Source organism: Zea mays, chromosome 4, assembly GCF_902167145.1.
Source record: "Zea mays cultivar B73 chromosome 4, Zm-B73-REFERENCE-NAM-5.0, whole genome shotgun sequence".
In the NCBI taxonomy this organism is placed as follows: Eukaryota; Viridiplantae; Streptophyta; class Magnoliopsida; order Poales; family Poaceae; genus Zea; species Zea mays.
The window spans coordinates 46,258,125-46,282,423 of record NC_050099.1 but is presented as its reverse complement, the minus strand read 5'-3'; the positions used below and the strand labels follow the sequence as shown (position 1 = coordinate 46,282,423).

The 24,299-nt window shown below is 42.2% G+C and overlaps 1 protein-coding gene and 1 pseudogene across 2 annotated transcripts in view; one reads left to right on the top strand and one right to left on the bottom strand.

The window, feature by feature from the left end:
- Nucleotides 1-17,104, top strand: part of LOC103655263 (uncharacterized) — a 30,653-nt gene extending 13,549 nt beyond the window's left edge. The window contains exons 12-21 of one of the 2 annotated variants that reach the window (XM_020552533.3): nucleotides 487-583; nucleotides 1,668-1,827; nucleotides 1,905-1,953; nucleotides 2,045-2,127; nucleotides 2,471-2,679; nucleotides 13,602-13,688; nucleotides 13,782-13,857; nucleotides 13,955-14,011; nucleotides 14,782-14,894; nucleotides 15,191-17,104. In XM_020552533.3, coding sequence (XP_020408122.1) covers nucleotides 487-583; nucleotides 1,668-1,827; nucleotides 1,905-1,953; nucleotides 2,045-2,127; nucleotides 2,471-2,679; nucleotides 13,602-13,688; nucleotides 13,782-13,857; nucleotides 13,955-14,011; nucleotides 14,782-14,856 — 893 coding nt within the window. In that variant the 3' untranslated portion in view covers nucleotides 14,857-14,894; nucleotides 15,191-17,104. The remainder of the gene's footprint in view (nucleotides 1-486; nucleotides 584-1,667; nucleotides 1,828-1,904; nucleotides 1,954-2,044; nucleotides 2,128-2,470; nucleotides 2,680-13,601; nucleotides 13,689-13,781; nucleotides 13,858-13,954; nucleotides 14,012-14,781; nucleotides 14,895-15,190) is intronic. The other variant, XM_020552534.3, reaches the window with a different exon arrangement.
- Nucleotides 15,584-21,562, bottom strand: LOC103653210 (65-kDa microtubule-associated protein 8-like; annotated as a pseudogene).
- Nucleotides 21,563-24,299: the final 2,737 nt, after the last annotated feature.

The window sequence follows — 24,299 nt, the reverse complement described above, 5'->3', positions numbered from 1 at the left end:
TTATTTTACATGATCCATCGAAGACAACCTTAGTGAAGTTGATGAAGCAGGGCATTAGGAGCTTCAGAAAATCGTAAAGCCTTTTTTTTCTCGAACACTACTTATCATTATATTAAGAAGAAGAAAAAAGGGCAAGGAACCCCAAACAACATCACACCCCACACACACCACACAATAAAGCTGAAGTTGCAAACTTTTAGAAGACATTTAGATAAGTCATTTAGTTTTTTATTTAGATTTAAAATATTTTTTTAAAACCGTTTAAATTTATATTATACACCACAACTTCATGTTGAAGCTGGACCAGAGCAGTGCCAAACACCTCCATAGATATAGATATAGGTGTAGATAGATATAGATATAAATATAGATTGTGTTAGCTCTACTGCTTTGCTCATTTGTCTTCTGTTTCTCTTTTGAATCGTAATTATTTATATTTTATTCCATTTTTTTAAATTTTGGTACCAACATGGTGTACATTTTCAGGTCTTGTTGTCACCAGTGGAGCAAAAGGTGATGGGAAGCTTCTACTATGGAATGCTTTAAGAGGTGAACTTGCTTCTGATCTAAATTCGAACTTGAGGTAACACGTGAATTTGTCCTTGTCCATCGCAATTTGTTTTCTTTTTTCTCCTTATAAGTACTTGTTCTGCCTTAGTTCACAAGTATCATATCTTAAGTTATTATGTTATAATGTAATATCAACGTTTTCTTTATAAAATTTGTTGAATTATAAATTGTTAATGCTTACAACAGTATTTAGTTATTCTCCCTTCAGATGAATGATTTGAAAAGTTAACAGGACCCAGATGGTTGCTTTTAGAATTTATGGACCTAGATGAGATGCTGGAAAAGTTTAGAGATCCATGATGTTTTTTTACTTTATTTTGAACGTTGAACATTGGTGCTTGTTTTTTTAGGGGAAATACAGTCCCCTACTGTGCATTTTATTAAAGAGAATGTTGATGATTGTTACCGTTTCTTTTTCCCCTTAACCCCTCTTCTCCCCTAATTGAGATAGAGTGGCTGCTTTATGAGGGACATTTTTCTTATTCTCTCTTTAATACGAAGACACACACCTCTCCTGTGTTTTTGAGGAAAAAAGATAAAATATGTTGATACAGTTATTGAAAGTAGAAACTATATGTGTGCATTTTGCATGGAAAGTTTCTTAAGCTGCGGACTAAATTGCTTTATGTAGCCTCAGTTTCCAGAGAGGAAAAGTGGAAATGGAAATACCATCTTTGTGATATTGATTTTCTTGTTGAAGTGATGTAGTGTAGCTGATAAAAAATAATTGAAAGGAATTTAATAATGGCTTATTATGCTAAAGATAGATTTGGCAGATTTAGATGTCCTAATGATTCATTTACCATTGTTTACTATTCCATCCAGAATTTATGCTGAGGGAGATGATGGGAAAATGAAAAGTAAAAAGTTTTTTTTGCCATTGTATTTTTTATATGTTTGTGGTATCGGTCTATGTTTAAACCTGTGTGAAGTGTGAACCATGCAATCTGTTGATTTGTAGGATCTAGGTGCAAGCTTATTTGTGTTAATGGTTCACAATTTCACATCTATTTTATATTGTCAATTAAGCCTGCAAAATCTGAATATTCTTAAGCGGTTAAACCATACTTAAACCCTGTGAATCTGTGTTAATCTAGGTCTCAGGATATGATCTATCCCTCAGTTGATACAATGGAGTTCTATAGTGAGAATCATCTGGCATGTGGAAGTGATTGTGACTATGGTGGCTCAGCTGTGGTACAATTATGGGATATTGATTCTCCAGAGTCTTATTTATCTTTCTCTGCAAGTGACTCTGTATGTACCTTCTCATTTTGTTTCTATGAATGCATGCTTTTAGAGGTTAATGGAGGACTAACATATCTTTGTCACAGTACATTACTTCCCTTAAAGTCAACCCTGCTGGCAACACTCTCATTACTGGTACTTTATTTTTTCTGTCACATGGGATCTCCTCTATTGCAGCCATGAGCCCATGATGAACTGCATTTTTATCTTTACTTCCAATATGCAGGTTCTGGCGATGGGACTATTGGCTTATTTGACATCCGTACTTGTTCTGCAATTAGCCACTTGTCAGTGGGATCTAGTTGTGAGGTATTGTTGCATAGAAGTTGGAATTGAGAGTTGTATAGTTTGAATTGATAATGTGGAAATTATTTCATTGCTATTGTAGATTATCATCTACTCCCTCCGTTTTAAATTATAAGACGTTTTGACCTTTCTAGATATATTATTTTTATTATGTATTAGACATAGTGTATCTAAGTGTATTGCAAAAGCTATGTATCTAGAAAAGCCAAAATGTCTTGTAATTTTGAATGGAGTAAGAATGAAGGGCGTACTGTATTTATGACACTGAAATATTTATTATTGCGCTCTTAGTTACTAATATATTTCTTCTCTGAGAACTGATAAGAAATATATTGCTTCTCAACAGGTTACATCTGTTTCATTTAGCAACTGTGGCACCTATTTTTCTGCTTCTAGCACATCAAATAATACTTTGGTATGGGATACAAGACTTGTCCCAATAAATCAAAGCAAGGATGTTTTGCGAAGCAGAGACATGCGATTTTTTCGGCCTTTACATTGCTTTAGCCATGGAAGTCAGATGCCTACTGCAGAATACACAAGTCAACTGCCAGGGTATGTAAATGTGGCACTAATCATTATTGCATCTAGTGATTAGCTATGCCTGAAAAGTTGGTGACAATTTGTATGAACTTCAATTGTGAATCTAGTAGAGGTCATCTATACTATTACTATGAATTGCAGTTTCTAGTAATCTGATGTAGACTGTTGCCATCTGATAGAATCTGGAATCCTACCACGGCTGTGTAAGTTGTATGGATAGGAGATTGATGCCTAGGGCATGTACCCCTGGCAAGCCGTGGTCAGACACAAGGAGTAGGCGTTCGAGAAAGAGATGTGTGAGATGGCTCTTAAGGCCAAGCAAGATAATTGTCTTGCTTACCTTAAAATGGTTACATTGCCCCTATATTTATAGCCCTTAGAGGACTTGGCTTCGAAGCAAACTAGAGAAGGAATCCTTATAGGTTTATACTCTCTTTTCATAACAAACCAATCCTATTTCCTAAGACTGTCTTCAGCAGTTCACCCATATGGTCACCCAAAACACTGTTTTGCACTGTAGACTGCACTGTTTACATAGTAGAGTTTGAAATGGGTAATGAGGATGGGTAAGTTGCTGGAGATAGCCTAAAACCAACTCAATCTTAGCTTCTAAGTGATCTCTATTTCAACTCCTTCCTAAATTGGATACATGTGCTACAGTACCATGATGTCTAGGCCGTGCCCGCGAGGTGGTAGGAAGCGAGCCAAACTCAATCTAAGACGAGTGTACGCTGCCCATGGAAGAGCTGATCACAATGGTTGAGCCAGTTAAGGGGTTCCTGCCGTCATAGGTGGAGAAGTCGTGCTTGCTGAAGCGGAGAACACTCAAACCGGTGGGCGCGCGGGCAACGTCTACACTGGAGGACGTCTGTGCAAATGAGAAAGTGGCCCTCGCGGAAACGTTGGTAGCGGGGATGGCGAGGAGGGAAAGTTGATTTGGTGGACGGGCAAGGGACAAATGGGACAACTGTGTCTGTTGCGGTGTGCATGATGGTGGTGGGCAGGGGGGGGTGAGTTGTGGAGGGTGGTATAGTGGTAGCAGTGGAGAAGGATGGGAACGTCATTACCCCGTACCCTGGCATCCCATAGGAAAAATCTTGGTGCATGGCACCCACGGAGGAGGACACCTGCTGGTGCTCTAATGATGACATGCAGGTGGAGAGATTGGCAGCTAATGGCGATGTCCGCCAAGGCCTTCGCGGTGGCGTCACTTTCTACCGTGGCTGCTGGTGGGATGGACAACTGCTTCTCTGAGTCATCGTCACTCGGCATCTAGATACCAGATTGATAGGATTTGAAATGCTACCGTGGCTGCGTAAGTTGTATGGATAGGAGATCGATGGTGGGGGGTGTGCACCCCCGACGGTGCACAAGAGCTGTGGTTAGACACAAGGAGCAGGCTAGCGAGAAAGAGACATGGGAGATGGCCCTTGAGGCCAAACAAGATAATTGTCTTGCTTACCTTAGAACGGTTACATTGCCCCTATATTTATAGTCCCTAGAGGACTTGGCTCCCAAAAATTAGAGGATGAATTTTTCAAGACCTTGCTGTGCTGCAGAATATGTTGCCTTGTGAGTTAGCGGAATTCCCTTGTCGTTATCTGGGTTTACCGCTTGCCATTAAAAAGATTTCAAAAATCCAAGTTCAACCCATTATTGATAAAATTGCAAATCAACTCTCTAGATGGAAGGCTGAGTTATTGACTAAAGTTGGTCGAAAAGTGCAAGTCCAGGATGTTCTCATAGGGATGGTCATCTACTTGGCTATGGTTGTCGATCTTCCAGCTTGGGCCCTTAAAGCCATTGATAAGATTCGTCGAGGTTTTCTGTGGAGAGGCCGTAGAGATGCAAAAGGTGGTCACTATCATGTGGCTTGGGGAATTGTTTGTAGGCCTCGTGAGTTGGGTGTGTTGGATAGCGTGTGTCGCCAAATGTTTCATATATTGACAGGCCTTGGAAGGCCAATATATATAGGCGTACAAGAGGAGGAAACCCTATGGCTGGGAAGGAAAGGCCAAGAGGGAAGCCTTCTAGGAGGAAAGGCTCCATAAGGAAACCGCCTAGAAGGAAGGGCATCCACTCTAGAAGGCAGGGTAGCAGCACAGGGAAAACCTCCTATAGAGGGGGATGGCGCAACATCCCTGGGCCGGGTCTGTGCATAAGCATATGACAGTCCGACCCCACTCACACCAAAGGCCTAATACAAGAATTCTAACGCCCCCTGCAGTTCCAACTCTAGCTGCGGCAGACGTCGAGACTAGACCGAAAATCAGAGAAAACCGAAGTAGGAAGGCCTTTAGTGAAAATATCAGCGAATTGTGATGTCGTTGGAACATGAAGAACACTGACATCACCAATGACCACCTTGTATCGAACAAGTGCAGGTCAATCTCAATGTGCTTTGTACGCTGATGCTGAACTGGATTGGATGACATGTAGACGGCACTGACGTTATCACAATAAACTAGGCAACTGTGGGTCAATGGTGAATGCAGTTCTAGGAGCAGCTAGCGCAACCAAGAAGCCTCTGCAACACCATTTGCAATAGCACGATACTCTGCCTCAGCACTGGAGCGGGAGACTGTGTTCTGACGCTTGGATGACCAAGATATGAGGTCACCAAGAAAGACGACATTACCAGAAGTGGACCGACGGGTGTCAGGACAACCTGCCCAATCAGCATCAGTATACACCACCAGTCCAACAGTAGTGGACCGTTGAAGAAGGCCAAAATCCGGAGTACCCTGGAGGTAACGAAGAATACGTTTGAGAGCATTCATGTGGGGCTCCCGAGGGTCATGCATATGAAGGCACACTTGCTGGAGTGCATATGTGATGTCAGGGCGAGTGAATGTAATGTACTGCAATGCTCCAGCCAAACTTCTGTAACGAGTAGGGTTACTGAGTGGTGTACCAGAGGTACCAGAAATCTTGGCAGGTGTGTCGATCGGAGTGTTGCAGGGTTTGCAACCTGCCAAGCCCGCCCGACTAATGATCTCCTATGTATACTGACGTTAATGCAAGAGAAGTCCAGTGGAGTTCCTCTGAACAGTGATGGCCAAGAAATGATGAAGCTGACCTGGATCCTTCATAGCAAATTCCCGTTGTAAAGCAGAGATGGTACACAATATTAACTCAGAACTAGAAGCAGTAGAACAATGTCATCAACATAAAGGAGCATATAAGTTGTCTCAGCACCACAACGATATATAAAGAGGGAGGTATCTGACTTGGCCTCCAGAAAACCCATTGAGAGCAAATAAGTAGCAAACCGACTGTACCAGGCATGGGGTGCCTGCTTGAGGCCATAGAGAGACTTGTTGAGGCGACATACCAAGTTTGGCTGAGTAGGATTAAAGAACCCAGTAGGCTGCGAGCAGTAGACGGTCTCTGTCAATGTACCATGAAGAAATGCATTCTTGACATCCAGCTGACGAAGAGGCCAATTCTAGGCAAGGGCCACAGAGAGTACCGTGCGTACTGTAGCATGTTTAATTACTGGACTGAAAGTCTCATCGTAATCAATGCCTGACCGCTGGGTGGAGCCACGTAGAACCCAACGGGCCTTATACCGACTAATAGCCATCTGTATGAAATTTGTGCGTGAAAATACATTTCCAGTGACAATATTAGCACTAGGGGGACGAGGAACCAAGTCCCACGTGCCGTTGGCCTTCAAAGAAGAGTATTCTTCCTCCATTGCCACCCTCCAATGTGGGTCAGCAAGGGCAGTACAGACTGAAGTTGGAATCGACGAAATCGTAGTGGCGAGGTACTGAGCCGGCTGGCGAAAACCATCAGTGCCTCGAGTGAACATCAAGTGAGGATGGACCACCGGGGCAATCGGAACAACACCTGCAGGGAGAACCCGAGGCACCGAGCAGGCACCGTGTGGGAGCTCTGGTGGTGCAGGAGAGAGCTCGGAAGTGCCCGGTACAGCAGGTATCTGGGACGGAGAGGTAGCTGATGTAGTGGTCGTAGAGCGCCGTTGATACACCCGGATTGGCGTCGGGGCATCTAATGAAGTGTCCGCAGGGCGAGGCCCTGACTCGGTTGAGCAAACCGCGTACAGGGTTGCGCCCCTGAAGGTGCCAGAGGCACTGCAGGGGCGACAGCTGGTGCCACAGAATAAGGTGGCAGCGCCGTGGAGGGTGTCGGGGCAGATGCTGAGACAACCGGGAGAGGCACCTCAGTGTCAACAACAATGGACACATGGGGGCGGTGTGGCCATTGCTGTAGCGGGCACACGAGAATACTTGCAAGGAGACGTATACCATGGGTGAAAGCACCGGTTCCATCTCAAATAAAAAATCAAAGTCATTAGTTAGAGGGGGAGAGGCTGCAAAGGGGAAATAGTCCTCATAAAAAATGACGTGTTGGGAGATCACGACGCGATTTGTGGAAAGATGAAGGCAACGATATCCCTTGTGTTTATGGGAGTATCCTATAAACACACATCGAGCAGAACGGGGAGCAAGTTTATGTGGGGCAGTAGCAGAGAGGTTTGGATAGAATGCACACCCGAAACACGAAGTTGGTCATAATTTGGTGTTTTGTTGTGAAGGGCAACAAAAGGGCATGAAGCACGAACGATTTTAGTGGGAAGGCAGTTCAGTAAGTAAGTAGCAGTATGAAGGGCCTTGACCCAGTACCGAGGAGCCATGGAGGCTTGAAACGACAAAGTGTGAATACTGTTGTTTGTGGTGCGCAACATACGTTCTACTTTACCGTTCTGTGGTGAGGTGTAAGGACAAGACATGCGAAGGTAGACACCATGGTTGAAAAAGAACGTGCAAGTGGAGGAGTTGTCGAATTCTCGACCATTGTCGCACTGAACACTCTTAACCGTGCACCCAAACTGTGTAAGAACATAAGAGAAAAATGAGTGATAGTGGAGAAGGTGTCAGACTTTAAGCGCAACGGAAAGGTCCAAGAGTAGTGCGAAAAATCATCAAGAATGAGAAGATAGTATTTGAATCCCGAAATGCTAGCCACAGGAGATGTCCACAAATCACAATGAACTAAATCGAAACACTAAGTAGCACGAGAGGATGACTGAGTAAAGGGAAGCCTAGTGTTTTTGCCTAATTGACATGCATGATAAACATGACTATTGGTAGGCTTATTACAACGAACAACAAAAATGCTATATAGCTTGGATAAAACATCAGGGCTAGGGTGACCAAGACGCCGGTGCCAAAGAGACACAAGAGCAGTAACAGTAGCAAGAGCGTAGTGTGTAGTGGCGGAGGAGCACGAACAACATGGAGACTGATGGTGTAGAGCGGCCCAGAGCTATTGCACCTGATGATCTCTTTTATGGAAATGAGATCCTTAACAGAGAGGCCAAACGGGTCAAACTCCATGGAACAATTATTGTCAGTGGTAAACTAACGAACAAATAACAAATTCTTAGTGATATTAGGAGTAACAAGAACATTATGAAGATAAAATGGGCCGGGAAGAACCACGTCGCCTACTGAGGTGACCGACAGACTGGACCCATTTCCAATAATGATAGATGAAGGGATAGAAGAAGTTGGAATTCGAAAATGCGAGATGTTACCGAGATATGGCGTTGTGTGATTCGAGGCGCCGGAGTCAGCGACCCATTCAGTGATCGACAGAGGCTGCTGAAGGGTCATCGTGTTGAAGGATTGGGCCAGGGACTGCTGATCCTAGGCTCCCTGCCACAGAGTCCATGGAAATGAGGCAGCTGGCTGCTGTTGTTGGGCTCCAAAGGTCTGCGCTGGAGCAGGGATAGGGGCCAGCGAGGGTGGGAGCTGAGGCACCCCCATGGGCGATCCAGGGCAGCGACGAAGGCCTGCTGTCTAGGGTCGACGATGAAGGCTTGCTGCTGCGGGGCACGATGTTGCTGTTGTGGTTGCCACGGAGTCGGACCGGGATACATTGATATTGTCCCAGTCCAGGGATTGTAAAACGAGGGCCATGAGGACTGAGCACCAATAGTAGAGGTACTGCCATGGCCCTGGTTCCTTGTCGATCCAGGAGCACGGTGGTCGTGCCCCTGATAGTGCCCACTAGACCCCTTGCCGCCTTTCTCACGGCCACGCCCATGGCCGTGTCCCTGTCCCTGACCACGGGGCCTCGACGAGGCAGAGGGGTGTGGGGGCTAGGACTGGTTGTTGGAGTAGAAGGCCTGATGTGGTGCCGACGGCGAATCAGGTCCTAGTTGTAGTTCCTCCAGAACAAGGTCGTCCCGGACTTTGTGGAAAGTCGGGAAGGGGATGCTTCGTGTGATGATGGCGCGAAGGTGTTCGTACCGCTTGTTCAAACCTCGCAGAACGTTGAGGATGAGGTTGCGGTCGGAGACCTTGCAGCCGAGATCGCGGAGGGAGTCCGCCATAGCCTTTATCTTGCGGCAGTAGTCGTTCATCGAGAGATCGCCTTGGACGAAGTTGCGAACATGGCGTCGAGGTGGAGCGTGTGTCTCGCTTTCGATGAACTGATGTTCAAGGGTCAGCCAGGCCTGCCGAGCAGTGACACCCCACTCCTCCCGAGCGAGGTCCTGCAGTTCGGTGCTGATGGTCCCGAAGATCCAGGAGACGACAACACTGTCCATCCGCGCCCAGGCCAGATTCGTGGAGGTAGCGTTGTTGGAGAGGACGTGATCGTTGAGGGTGTAGCGCTTGAGGGTGAGTAGCACCTGATCTCGCTAGCGAGCATAACCTGTTGACGAGGGGTCTAGAGTCGTAGTTACTAGCGAGCGGATGTTTTGAAGCCCGCAGGCCTGCATGTGTAGGTTGATGATGATGGCTGCCTCGTCGGCGGCGAGGTGGAAGACGACGGTGCGAGCAGCCTGGCCACGGCAGCTGCCTTGGCGTCCAGGGCTGCAGAGGCGGCCTGCTCTTTTTCCAGGAGAAGGGCGATGGCCCGGACCCAAGCACGAGCAGCGACCACATCCTTCTCAGCGGTCTGCAGGGGGACCATCTTCTCCGCGATCAGCTGCTGGATCACAACAGCGTCGTCGGCCATGGGTGAGATGGGGAAGTAGAACTAGCGACCCAGGGAAGGAGGGTGGCTACGACCCTTATAGAGGAAAGAGGGCGGCGACAACCCTAGATAGGAGCGGAATCGAGAAAAAAATCAATGGATAGTGTGTGTCACTAAATGTTTCATAAATTGACAGGCCTTGGAAGGCCAATATATATAGGCTTACAAGAGGAGGAAACCCTATGGCTGGTAAGGGAAGGCCCCAGAGGGAAACCTTCTAGGAGGAAAGGCTCCATAAGGAAACCGCCTAGAAGGAAGGGCAGCCACTCTAGAAGGCAGGCTAGCAGCACAGGGAAAACCTCCTATAGAGGGGGATGGCGCAGCATCCCTAGGCCGGGTCTGTGCATAAGCATATGACAGCCCGGCCCCACTCACACCAAAGGCCTAATACAAGAATTCTAACAGGGTGGTCTGGGCATTTCCAGCATAAAAGAACTTGCTGGGGTTTAACAGTATCATCATCTTGGGGGCTTGGTGTTTATGGCTTCATCGTAATAAGGCGGTTTTTGATGGTGTCAGACCTTCAATTAATGGAATAAAGACAGTTTTTTTTGGATGAAGTTGAGTGCTGGAGGCTTGCCGGTGCTAGACATCTTGAGGCTTTGGGTCCTGGTGCTGTAATTTTTAGGTCAAGGGTTCTTTTGGGTGATTAGTGAAGAGGAGGTGTGTGTGGTCTGCTGGCACTTTTTGCTGTTTGGTTTCCTTTTGTGTGCAGTTTTCATGCGCATAAGGAGGCTGCAGTTCTGTGCGCAACAGGAGTTGGTGGTTTTGTGTTTTGCCTATTTTGGCATTGTACTTTGGTCCATTTTGGACTGTTTTCTTCTCTTAATTTAATGATGCACAACTCTCCTGCGCGTTCACGAAAAAAAAAAGAATGCGATGGCTATGGCTGGCTAAAACTGAGCCAACTTGCCATGGGCCTCTCTTGCTTTGCAAGTCCCTAAAAAGGTGATATATTTCTTCTCAATGGCTATGCAAACTGAGCTTGGTAATGGGGCTACAACTTTTTTCTGGACTGATAGGTGGCTATTGGGTCACAGAATTGCAGACTTAGCCCCTCGATTATTTGGGATCATTCCTAAGAGAAGGGTTAACAAGAGAACAGTGGTGGATGCTATCTCTAATCAGCTGGATTTCTGACATTCATGGAGCTCTTTCTGTTGGAATTATCAATGAGTTTCTCATCTTGTGGGATTTAATCGACCCAATTGTTCTAAGACCTCAAGTTGAAGACAAGCATTTTTTTCGCCTAGCTGCAAACGGAAAGTTCTTCTCAAAGGAAGCATATAGGGGTTTCTTTATTGGATCTTCTGAGTTTGAGCCTTTTCATAGAATATGGAAAACTTGGGCTCCTCCAAAAACCAAGTTTTTTATGTGGTTGGTCGCACACAGGAAGGTTTGGACAACAGATAGGCTGCATGAAAGAGGCATGCACCATCCAGAGAGATGTCCATTATGTGATCAGGATCAAGAAACCTTGGACCATATCATTGGATGTGTTTTTGCTCGAGAATTTTGGTTCAAACTACTTCAAGTGAACCTTCAACTTCTTGCCCCCCAATCTGAGGATAGTGCCTTCCTTGAATGGTGGAGAATGTTATGCACTAAGGTCTCTAGAATCGCAAGGCATGGCCTCAATTCTCTAGTCATTCTGGGAGTTTGGACCTTATGGAAGCCACGCAATGGCTTTGTTTTTGACAATAAGAGCCCCAATATTGCTGATGCTATTAGAAGAGTTGGTGGGTTGGAGGTTGACCATCGGGAGATGGTTGGTGCAAAGAAGTTGTCTTTGCTCACCGCCCCCATTCTGGTCCTCCCTGCTAGTTAGCTAGCATTGTGGTAGTTTTTGTTAGTTGTTTAGTCATGGATGGGTTTCTGTATGCCTGTTATTGGCCGCTGTAGCCCCCCCCCCCCCCCCCCCCCCCCCCAGTTTGTTCTTGTATCTAAAACTCGACCCGCGGGGGGTAAGACAACCCGAGTATTGTATTAAGAAGAAGGCCTTCTCACACAGGTCGAGAAAACCCTCGAACCCCTGCCCCACCCATACACAGCGGCATCGAAGCCCATGTGAGAACGACCGCGACCGGGCCGAGCCTTAGTCCTGTGCTTTGCCGTGGGACAGACGAGAGGATTTTTTTTAACCACAACCTGAAATTCGCTCCCATGGGGAGTCGAGCCCAGGACATGAGGAGTGCTACTCAGACCACCTAACCAATTCGGCTGGAGGCCCTTTCGCGTTTGTTTTTGTATCTGTCCTAGGGTCTTAATTCTGTCCCTCTTCTTTAATATATTATCGCGCAGTTCTCCTGCGCTTTCAAGAAAAAAAAGAAAAGTATAGAACTTGTACATACTGTAAAGCTGCTTCTACACAGAATTAAGTTCTCACATAGCAATAGTCTCCTTTGCTGAATAGGCTTTTGTAGACATTTCTGTTGTATTTTTACCAGGGCCTTTCCCTACTGTATTCTTCTAAAAAAAGAAAAATAGAGAACACAATAAGTTAATAACCACAGTAAAAGTTTTACTCGTGTATTTAAACTTCCATTTACGAAGAGATTCATTCATGCTATGTTACTCACTGCTGAAATTGCAAAACTATACAAAATAGAGGAAACGTTTAATACAGCATTGTAGCTGGTCATTGGTACGCTAATGATGGTTCCATTCTGTCAGATGTTCGTTATGTGCTCAGAGTTTGTACTTTAAGTATGTAATACATTTATAAAGTCTACTTCATCTATCGGAAATATAAAATCAAGTCTGGCCTTCTAAGGCCTTCCTTTTTTTCCTTCTTAATATAATGATGCGCAGTTCTCCTGCGCTTTCGAGATATATATATAAGATAAGATTAGCGATACTAGATTTTTTCTGAAACATAAGATTAGCATTACTAGATTCATTATGAACCATACTCTCATAATATATGTATTTTAATATAAGATGGTATATTTTTATAGATATTGCTAGTCAAAGTTGTGTTGGGAACTATAAATTTAGCTTTGTTGCAAGTCAAACTTCCTCTAGGTTATTCCTTTCCGTAGACCCCATTTATGTGTGAACCTCCGACACTGGGTCTGGCAAGTAAAACTTCTCTAACTTTGACCAAGTTTTTCAAAAAATAAAGTAACATCTACAAGTTCAAGTTGATGCACTATCAAGATATATTTCATTGAGAATTTAATTCAATTTTATATTGTAGATGTTGGTGCATTTTTTCTGTAAACTTGGTCGAAGTTAGATAAGTTTGGCTTAGGACAATGCTAAAGTAAACTTAAGACATGTTATATAGATATTTACTTTTGCTATGTTTTATAAATTTTGAACCAAAAGTGCTAAATTTGCGTTTTGAAGATTGCCAATATCCAAACTCCAAAACGTTACTCGATTATGACATGGTGGTATAAACTTGTAATGCAAAAGGTATTTTTCAAGACAAAAAACAATGTTGTTTTCGCAGGTGAAATCTGAATATTTTGAAGGAAAAAAATCACTAGGCAAAGCCTATGGTCCTGTGCGCGTATCCTCTTTTGGCCTTTTACTATGATGACTATTGCTAGCTTTAGTTTTATACCTTCTTTGTTGGTGGCTTTTTTTGGGCTTCACCTCTAGCCTACTCCACCTGCTTGGGACTACAAGTCTCTGTTTTTTTTGAAGGGAACAAGTCTCTTTTGTTGTTTGGCCATTAGGTAAACCCTGCTAACACCCTGGTTGATACTAAATGTGTTGTTGTTCGGCCACTTGATAACCCTGGCTAATATTACAGACATGTCCTGTGTTCATTGTTTCCTATCATATGGTTTGTGGATTGTGGGTATAAAATCTGAATAGTACTCTGTTCATTGTCTTCCAACACAGCATTCTTTTCTTTTGTTATCCAACTCTGTATAAACTTCGAGTATCTTCTCTGTTGTCTGTTCCAGTCATGTTGACGAGGGTGATCAGGGGGTAAATGCCACACAGTGGCTGCATAACGAACCTGTACTTGTTACTGTAAGTGGTGATGGCAGGTGAGTAATTAGCCCAATGACGTACACATTCTGTCATCAATCAATCTGCATTTAAGTTATGAAAAATGCTTAACTAATTTACTATGCTTTTAGTGTTGGAATGTGGGACGTTACTTTAGGTCAACCTTGTGTCAGACATATCGTTGCCCATACTCGATGTGCTAATGCGGTGAGCCTATATTGTGATATTCTACCGTGTGATATTCTACCTGTGGCACCCTTCAGCTTACCTCTTCTGATATTGATTTTCATTATATAAATTCCAGGTTGCTGTGGCCCCTAATGACAAATACCTCTGCACAGGAGGAAGCGATCAGAAAGTTGTGAGTTGCTTATTTGTCCTTTTAGTTTCTTATGTGGCTTATGTTATGTCGTACTGGAAAAGGTATGTTTGGATTGTTTTGTTGGTTAACAACTGAAATCAGTAGAAATGCAATACATCTTATTGATGTAGTTATTTTTTTTTCTCAAACACGTAGGAGAGTTGTGTATCTTTATATTATAGAGAGAGAAAAAAGGGATATAAACCTATACAAGGCAACTGGCAACCTTTATGCCTCAACTATGAGACAACAGAAGGTTGCAATGAAAAAAATACTACACAGCACTCAAACCTTTTTTACAAGGAAGAAAGTTGCGACCTTTCTAGCCTGTACATGACAAAAAATAGCTCCTGAAGTTTTTGAGCATCAGTGAAGCACCAAGACTCAGCCTCAGTTTCTCTTTGAAGGAATGCTGTTGCTGTGCCCTTACTAGGGAAGGGACACAACTGTCAAAAATTCCTCTTTTCCTGTGAAGCCATGAGGCTCATGCTCCCAGGATCACCATACTGTTCAAACATTTTCTTTGGGTAGCTTGGCTAGTGGTTACATGAAATGGGCATGGTTTAAAAATACTATTGGCATACTTGTATTCATTATACATATGTATGGTTCTTGCCTTGATGTGCATAACTGACTAATGTGGCCCTTGAAGAGGGAGTTATTGTAACTGATGTATGATATTATTTCCATTTATGGCTTTGGGCAGAACCACGAGTGTTTGCTTTGTTTTTATGTTTAGCTGGTCCTCTCATTGACTATTGGCTTGGCAGGTTTTATATCATAACAGAAGTGGGCGTACACATCTTAATTGGCGTCTTTCACATCCTCTGCAAGGAAATGATTGATATGCTGCCAGAAATCATAGAATTGTTCCGCTAACATGGTAAATCACATTTCCTTTCTGTGACTTTGATTCGGTGATCTCTGTTAGTACTTCAGCACTGTAACAACTAAAATGACATTTTTACTGAATCATACATCAATAAATATATGAATATGGTATAAACTGCATGCGAACATACTTCTCTTCACTTTTCTAATAGCTTAAGGGGTTGTTACAACTTCACGTCAGGCAGACTTCTGTTTTATCCTCATTGGAGATTGAACAGCTTCTGTTATTTCCCAACACGCCCTGCATACCTCTGTTCCTAACTCTTTTTGTGTGCATATCTTTTTCAGCAGGGAAGTTCTCTAAGGCAGGCAGTTGAACTTTGGCAGAAACTTGGTTGCTCCAGATGGATGTGGAGCCAGGACTTGTATTGAAGCTTCTGCTTGATGGACGGCTGAAGCTTGTGTTGGCCCTTGACATTATTGAATTCTCGTGCCTCTTTACAAGTAGAGTCTGTATCTTTTTGTTCTCCTATAAAGAAATGTTCATGAAATCAATGTCATTCTGACTGGTAGTAGGTCTCTATTCTTAGATTCTGTTTGGATAAGGGGGATGGAATCCAAATCCTTAGGATTTAGTTCAACTTTGAACTAAATTTCTAGAGCAACCCCCTTATTTGAGCACCCATGTATGAGCCAGATTATGTGATTCCCTGTACCATCAACCAGTTGACTAATAAATACTCACCTGTTGCCTGTATTTCTCTTCTTTTTCTTTGAGTTTGAACATGTAGTCTTTCAACATTGCCAGAAGCGGGAGCTGTAAAAGCTTATGTTAGTAGTTTTGTTCAAGAAATTAAGACTTTCTATCATTTGGAATCAGCACTTGATAGTCAATCTAGCTGACTTCCATGTCTATTTGGTTTTTTAATGAAATATTTCAGTTTATGGTTCCAATACAAGAAATTTGCTGCAAAGGTTGTTTTTACAGGTACAGACTAAATAGTTAACCATGCAAATACAGACATCAGTATTTTTTTGTTAGGCCGTTTGTGCAATGTTTACTTATGAATTTAAACTGCATATGTTAATTTATTTACCAGTACTACTTCGTGGTGTCTCGTGTGATTATTTGTAGAATATTAATTTTCTGAATTAGTTATTGGTTTATGGTAATATATGATCTTTTTGGTAATGCTAGTGCAGTATTTTCCATTTTTTTCTTTGAGAATCACAATCATTTTTGTTTATTGCTTCTTTATAGATTAAGCTGAGTGTAGTAGTACACTCTTATCCATTTTGATTTGCAGTGGCAACATGTATTCTTCGTATGGTCCTCCGAGAATTTCTAACCCTTTTTTTATATCACTACATTTTAATGCTAAGGAATAGGTTTGTGCTAGTAATCTGCCTATTGCTTGTTTTTCTATGTACCGGAATGGAATAGCTGGTTTGAACATGTTAGCATTTCTTCCATGCCTTGCTGTCTGCAAAATATACTTCTACTTAGCATCAGCCTAGAAGTATGTTCGCTTCACTGTTTTTTTTTCCGAACACACTGGAAAGCTGTGTATCGTTATATTAAGAGAAAGGGGGTTTAGAAACCCTGGGAACAACACACACCAGTACGCCACACACATGAGAGCATACCCACCAAATGTATCCCTCACTGAAGACAGGAAGCGACACTCAACCAAACCTACAATCTAGAACAGCTATTCTAGAACAGTGTCACTTTGCTTTCATGAACAGCTATTCTAAGCCCTCTGTTCCAAACTAGTTTTATCCTGTGTTCCCTACATTCCACTGCAGCTTGGAGGTCTTGGCATAAATGAATGGAACTTGTTGATGTTAATGCGTTTGTCTAAAAAGATCTATAACATCAAATTAATTTCATTAAATTCTCCATGAAACATGCCTTGATAGTGCATTTATTTGAACTTGTTGATGTTAATGCGTTTGTCTATAGAAAAATGCACCTAACATCTATAACATCAAATTAATTTCATTAAATTCTCCATGAAACATGCCTTGATTGTGCATTTATTTGAACTTGTTGATGTTAATGCGTTTGTCTAAAAACTTCACCAAAGGTAGAAAATTTGATTTAGGACAAAGGTATAATGAACTAATTTGGAATGTAGGGAACATTCATTTATTGTACTTAATACCCCTCAAATGATGGCCTTGGAAGAATGCTCTTGTCAACGATGATGTAGCATAATTACAAACTATAAGGAATGATCATATAGCTTTTCTTCAGGTTCTTAGTGGCCTATCTTTTTTCTTTTGGAGACGCTGTTTTGTGTACCACTTTCTACTCTTTAGTTTTTATTTTTACTTGATTACCTCTATTCAATGTTGCATACATAATTTATTCTGTTATTCAGTTTTCCGTTGCAAGTAAGCATATTCACAAGGTTGCTTTACAGGAGAAGGTTGAATCGATGAAGCTAACATTTACTTGCGGCCACCTCTTTATCGATAAATCATAAAGTGCTAATTTAAAATGCTTCTATGCTCCACTACAGTACCAAAATTGTTACATTTATTCAGTACTTTGGCATCGCTGAAGTATGAAAGTTTAATTCTTTGTAGAGCAATATAAAATCATGTTTATGATTAGTTCAAAAATGGGTTGAAGCCAGAAAAGGAGTTACTAGTTACAGTTTTTGAAAAGAAAACATGGGGAGATCTAAGGTCATTCTATGGCTCCAGGAAATATTTATGCCAAGTTAAAGTTCATGATGGTCTCCTCTTTTGCTTTGTATATATATTCATTCATTGTCTTTAATAGATCATCATGGTCCACATATCCTGCTCATTATATTCCCCAAATAGTTATACTAGTCAATGCAGCGGAGACTGGTAAATATTCCTCAGCACTGAAACTGAGATAATGGCATATAACTGTGCCGAACACACATGACATTATCAGATTCATTATTCTTTCTATTTCTGTTTGATAAGGCACGTCCATGTGAGATTTCTTGCAAACTTCGTCGACTTCTGCTCTCTTTTTTTAGGAATAAGCTCTTTCATTTTGCTTGCCTTCAACTGGTTCAGCCGCTGAACTTCAGATTCAATCTATTTCATTCAATACGGTAATACTAATAACCTATCAGCTTCAAGACAGTTACTCGTCTGCCATAATTTATAATTGCTTTCAAGTTTAATATCTGGTCTTTACCTGTTGAATTGTTTCAAGTGTGAGGCTTCCAGGACCTAACATTCCATTTACTGAAGTCTGCAAGTACCTTAATTTTCCCATATGGTTGACGCTCCTCCATAGTAATAAGTTTGTTAATGATTTTACAAGGTATTGGCTACAAAATAATACCTATATTAGTAATAATATTAATTAAGTGCAAGACTTCCTCAGTTACGAGTGTTGGAATATAATATAAGTGAATAGTCCACCTCTTCCTACCAGTTTAAGCTTTTGGATTGGACTGGTTGGTGCATACAACTTAATATAGTATTAGAGCCAGAGGTTTCGAGTTCGAATCCTGGTTAGCATAATTAAATAAAATAATTGTTGCTCGCTCCTATATTTCACGTCAGAGACCTAAGAGAGGCTCGACGTGAGAGAGAGTGTTGGAATATAATATAAGTGTATGTTGGTCTACCTTGCTATGGCAGTTGACATTCCAAAATGGGGTCTGGATGCAATTGATAAAATTCGCAGGGGCTTTCTTTGGAGGGGCTGGAAGGAGGCGAGAGGAGGTCATTGTCTTGTAGCCTGGGGTCGTGTTTGCCGACCACTGCAGCTTGGAGGTCTTGGCATATCTAGTTTTCAAGAATTATGTTGGGCCCTTCGAATGTGTTGGCTCTGGCTACAGAAGACTGATCCTACTCGACCTTGGTCTGATCTCCACATAAAAGTACCTGGAAAAGCTAGAGCTTTCTTCATGGAGGTGGTCATTACTGAGGTGGGGGATGGCACAAATACAAAGTTTTGGAGGGATAAGTGGTTATATGGTAAGCGAATTAAAGATCTTACTCCAAGTTTATATAATATTATACCCAAGAGGATTATCAATAGCAGGACAGTCTATGAGGCAATTACAGACAGAAAATGGATCTCTGATATTAAAGGTCCTCTGACAGTGGGAGTCTTAACAGAGTATCTTCAGTTGTGGGACATGACTTCAGATTGGCAGCTGCAGCCTGAGGTTGAGGATAAACATGTTTTCAGTATTGCTCCTAATGGCATCTACTCAGCAAAGATTGCTTACGAGGGCTTCTTTTTCGGGTCTGTAATTTTCCCTCATTACAAGAAAATTTGGAAAACTTGGGCCTTGCCAAAATGTCGTTTCTTCATCTGGCTGGTTGCACAAAATCGTCTCTGGACAACGGATAGACTTGCTAAAAGAGGGCTGAGTCATCCTGAGAAGTGTCCCTTTTGTGATCAAGAAGATGAAACTATTGATCATCTCCTTGTTACCTGTTCCTTCTCCAGGGAATTCTGGTACCTGTTGTTACGGAATTTTGGCCTGCATTCTTTGGCTCCTCAACTTGATGTTGGATCATATCTAGGCTGGTGGGAGTCGGTGGAGAATATTGCTGCTGGGCTCACTAGAAAAGGGCTTGATTCCCTTATCATTCTAGGAGCCTGGACCTTGTGGAAGCATAGAAACAAATGCGTTTTTGATGGCTGCAGTCCCAGTGTTGCCATGAGTCTTAGAGCTGCTAATGAGGAAAGGATGCAATGGGAGATTGCTGGTGTCAAGGGGCTCTGCCATCTAGCTGTACCGTTAGCTGAGAGCTAAGTAGAGTCTAATGGATTTTTTTTTGTATGCTTCTTACTAGCCTCCGTAAGGAGGTTGTTTTGTACTGGCCTTTCTTGGCCCCCCTTTTTACCTTTTCTTAATATATTATGAGGCACAGTTCTCCTACGCTTTCGAGAAAAAAAATTTGTCTACTTCTTCCTATTAGCTTAAGCTTTTGAGTTTGACTGATTGGTGCATGCAACTTGATAAGAAAAAAAAGAGACTTCACCAGTTTCTTGAATATTCACATGGTATATTTCCTGGTAGGTAGAACTAGCAACAGGAATAAGTTGGTAATGCTAACATTATTAATGAGTTCAAAGGTGATTTTTTTGTAAGAAGGCCAATGCAGTATCTTCTAGATGCATTGTGCCATTTTGCTTTATGATATTCTTGAACTAAGTATGCTATTAGGTTGTTTTATTTATGTACCTTTCTGAGAACCTGAATGTACCATCTTTTCTTTATGCTGCCACTGTGAGAATGACCGGATCATGTGAAATGTGGCTACCGGCTACAGTGTTGGTACCAGAAGGATGACAAATCACCTTTTCCCTTCTATTGCTCCTCTTCTTTTAGCTGCTGAACAGTCATATTGAGCTTGCTGAGGATGTCATCATTGATATTCATCGTCTGCTGCTCATTTGGTCCATCTAGCTACCTGGGGTGAACATTAGCAAGTATATTTGAAGGCTCCATTACCATTACTTTTGCAAAATTGTCAACTAGAGCTTTGTATTCTTCCACTTTGCAGAGGCGATCACTCTGGAGGAAATAGAATTCTGAAATCAGATCCAGGAGTGCTATAATATGTTCATGGCAGTTCATGTTCCTCATCAAGTGAACGAGGCACACATATACCTTTTCTCTTTTCAGTCTTTGCAGTTCGCTTTGGAACTCCTGGAGTCTCTTTAGTGACAGATCTTCTTCATCCACAGCGACAGCTTCGTTCCCTAAGCGTCCTGCAATTTCAGAAGCAATCCTGTGTATTTCAGTTCGAACCTCCATGAACTGCTTCACTGGCCTCCTTCCTCATCTGCATTTCTTGTAGGGCGGGTGTAATGGAATTTAGGTCTGGTCCTTCAGAGTGCCTGCCATTTTCTCGGGCTGCAGAAATTGTTTTCAGGTTAGTTTCCCACTATTTCCTGCTAGATATGGCGAGACCCGCAAGATCAGGATGTTTACTCGTGCTGGGAATGATCTTTCCCCAAGGGACAGCAGCAGGTTGGTAAATTCAGCCTCAGATTCAGCTAACGCTTGGTGCAGCTGAATCCGAGACATGTTGGCGCTATTTACTTTGCTTCTGTAAACTTCCTGGCATTCTTGCTCGAGCTCTCCCAGTATCCTTTCCCTTTCACTTTGGTCTTGCCCAACTTCATCCCATATCATCTGAAGCATCACGCAGAGTTCAGTAAGCATTTCAGCTAGAACGGAACAGATACATATTCTTTTGTTGGAAAAAAAAAACTTTGTGTACCTTTAGTTCTTGAAGCAAGTAGGCACATGAGGACTCTGGCAGCGCAGCAGCACCGGGTGCTTTTCCAGCCATCTTGAGTGATCCCATCTCAAGGACCTGACAAACTCTCATAGCACGGAATTCAGCTTGGCACGGTACATTACATGCTTAGAGGTGGCCGTGGAGGGCGCAGATTTTAGCAAGTGTATGACAGAAAGGCTGCGAAATGCAGCGGTGGCTGCTGCGAGCGGGCTTTAGATGCTGGTTTTGCTTGCAAGACACGTTGCATATTTGTGGTGTGGTTGGTGCCGCCATGAGAGCTGCAACGGAGGCCGAAGCTTTGTGAAGAAGGGTCTCTCTCTACCTCTGAAACTTTTAATCAATAACAATTATATTGGCCTTGGCGATGATCATTAGTTCTGGAGAAGTTGAGAAGGTCTTGTCTCTTCAGACGTTTCTCCTTTCCACTCATTTCATGTGCTACCAATGAAACAAAAAGATGAGTGTGCTATATCATGTTGATGGCTGCGCTGCATCTTCAGCGGATTGAAATTCTGGAGTCTGGACGTGAGCTGAGCTTCCAGGTGAAGCCGCACGCTACTTGAGTAATGGCCAGATGCTTTATTATTGGACATGTAAACCCTCTGGAGAGCGATGTGCCACTTTTTTTTGGTCACTACTGGTACTAGATCTGAAAGTAACGGTACAATTGCTTACTTGCCCTGACGGTTGGGTTGGCTGCAGGCTTCTGCTAACTGAAACCTTTATTGTGTTCTTGTTTGTCCCTAACGGAACGCGAAGTGGGAGTCTTTGGGTACAGCGGATGTCCGGTCCGGTGCATCTAGAGTTCTGATGGCTAGTTTGGGTCTTTGGGGCATTTTATACCCCTCATGTTAGCTTTACAAGGTGCCTTGTTTGTTCTAATAGTTGGAGCAACCTTGTGAGGGAAAGGAAGACCTTTTGGATAGTGAGGAGATTAGAGAAATGCTGATCTTGCGATTAGTAACCTTATTAGTGCATAGAGAGAGACTTATGTGCATCTATTACCCACATTTGACTTGTCTTTGTCAAGTGAAAGTCTTGCTTGATTAGTATCATCTAGACAGTTTGGCTATTGGAGCTGGAGATCATCGGGAGTGTGGTGACCTGACTTAGGTGTATGTACACGATTGTGAACGTCGAAGCGGCAAAGAACCAAGTCATAGAGTGCTTAGACTAGCTCTAACAAGGAGCTCTAAAGGGTCCTGTACCCTAAATTTAGAGGACGAGGATGTCCTCTACTCTCTCCAGCAACGTCCTCTAAATGGTCCTCTAAATTTAGAGAACGCTGCTAGATCCTCTATATGTAGAGTTTCTCTAAACGGTTCTCTGTCTATTTGAATACTTTAAACAACCGGTTTAATAAAACTAAAATATATACAATACATTTGATAGTATGACAAATACGTATGTACAAAAATTAAAAAAATTAAAAATATCTTTAATATAGGTATTTACATATAGAGGACGTGATTTAAAGGACGTTGTTGGAGAGAATGTAGATATAGGAGATGGAATCTTTTAGAGAAGACGGTAAATGACGGATATAGAGGATGTATATAGAGGACGTTGCTGGAGACAGTCTAAGTCCTTGAGAGCAATACATGTGCTCCAACGAGTACTAGTGGAGAGTGTTAACTCTTCTATATCCAGGTAAAAATTGGAAGTCTTCTAAGCCATTGATTTACTTTTCGCTATTACCTTTGAGCAATCTACTTTAAGTATTTTTATTTTAAGTATTGCTATGATAGCATAGATTTTGAACTAATGCACTTATACACATTAGGCATTTGGTTGAAGTTGAGTTGTTCTTAGATTTAGTTATTGTATGAAATTTTAGAAAAGCCTAGTTCACCTTTCTTTTAGACATTGCGATTTTTTCAATTGGTATTAGAGTCTCGTGCTCATTAGTTGAGCTTAACCGCTTGAGTTACTATGCTCCTGTTTGTTTCGGCTTTTCGCAGCTTCTGGCCACCAAAAGCCGCTGCGGACTACCAAACACTCAGCTTTTCAGCCAGCTTCTATAAAATTCGTTTGGGTAAAAAACATTCAAAATCAACATAAACATATAATCGGTTGAGTCGTCGCAATAGTAGTAATCCGTCACTTTATAGATCCTGAGCTACATGGACAACTTTATCTTCCTCCGCACGTAATCCTAATGATACTTAGATTCTCTACACAGCCAGATTCTCCCCACAGCTAGATTCTCGGAAAAGCTGGTCAGAAAAAAGCTGAACCAAACAGGCCCTATGTTTGTTGGGAATGTACCTCTTCTATTTGAGTGTGACTTTTCTTATTGAAAATTTTGTATGGAAGCCTACCTTTAGGCAATAGACATTGGTGTTTATAGAGTTTTCACTTAAGGTATTCCAAAACCTATGTTGCTAATCTTGTCATTTTACCCATAAAAACAAGGCTGTCAGGGTAAAAGAAATTACGTCTGAGTAATATAGAAGGGATTAGGATCGATGACAAAAAAAGGTAAATAAGACACTCGATAAAATTGCAGTTGATACAAAGAATTTTCCCTTAATAATTATTAAAACATTTAGTTTGAGAACACTAAGAACACACGTATAGTCTATAGATTTGTCTTCAGAAGTGCATACAAAACTATAAAGCGTTTTATTATACACATAATTTCCAACATCCGAAATGATAATCAAAATTATAGACGTAGCGCTGTACTAGAGTTGGACCATTAAATTAGATATTTAAAACATAAACCCAATATCTTGTCTGCACCTGAGGATCGTACCGACCATAAGGAATGCGATTTGTACGTAGCAATTCCTTTAGAACAGATAAATTGTATAGGAACTAGACCAGGTGGCGCCCTTTCGGGCGCCCTATCCAGAACAAGAAAAAATCAATAGTAAATAATTGTTGATGAACTATTTAGCACAATTACTGCTTCAAAGATGGAATCTCTCACAAAACCGTTTAATAGCTAGCAGCCTAGCAGCAACAAGTGTAGCGGAGGAAAACAGTTTGCATTGAATACAGTTATGTGCAAGACGTTTCACAACAAAAAGACCTTTCACCATGGTAGCAAGTTTGCATTTGTTACAGACAAATAGACAATCTTGTCCCAGCATAGCCTCTTGATCCTTCTGCAGAAATAAAAATTGTCTTTGAGGAAATACAATGCACTACAAATCCTCCATATTCATCATGAATTGTCAATATA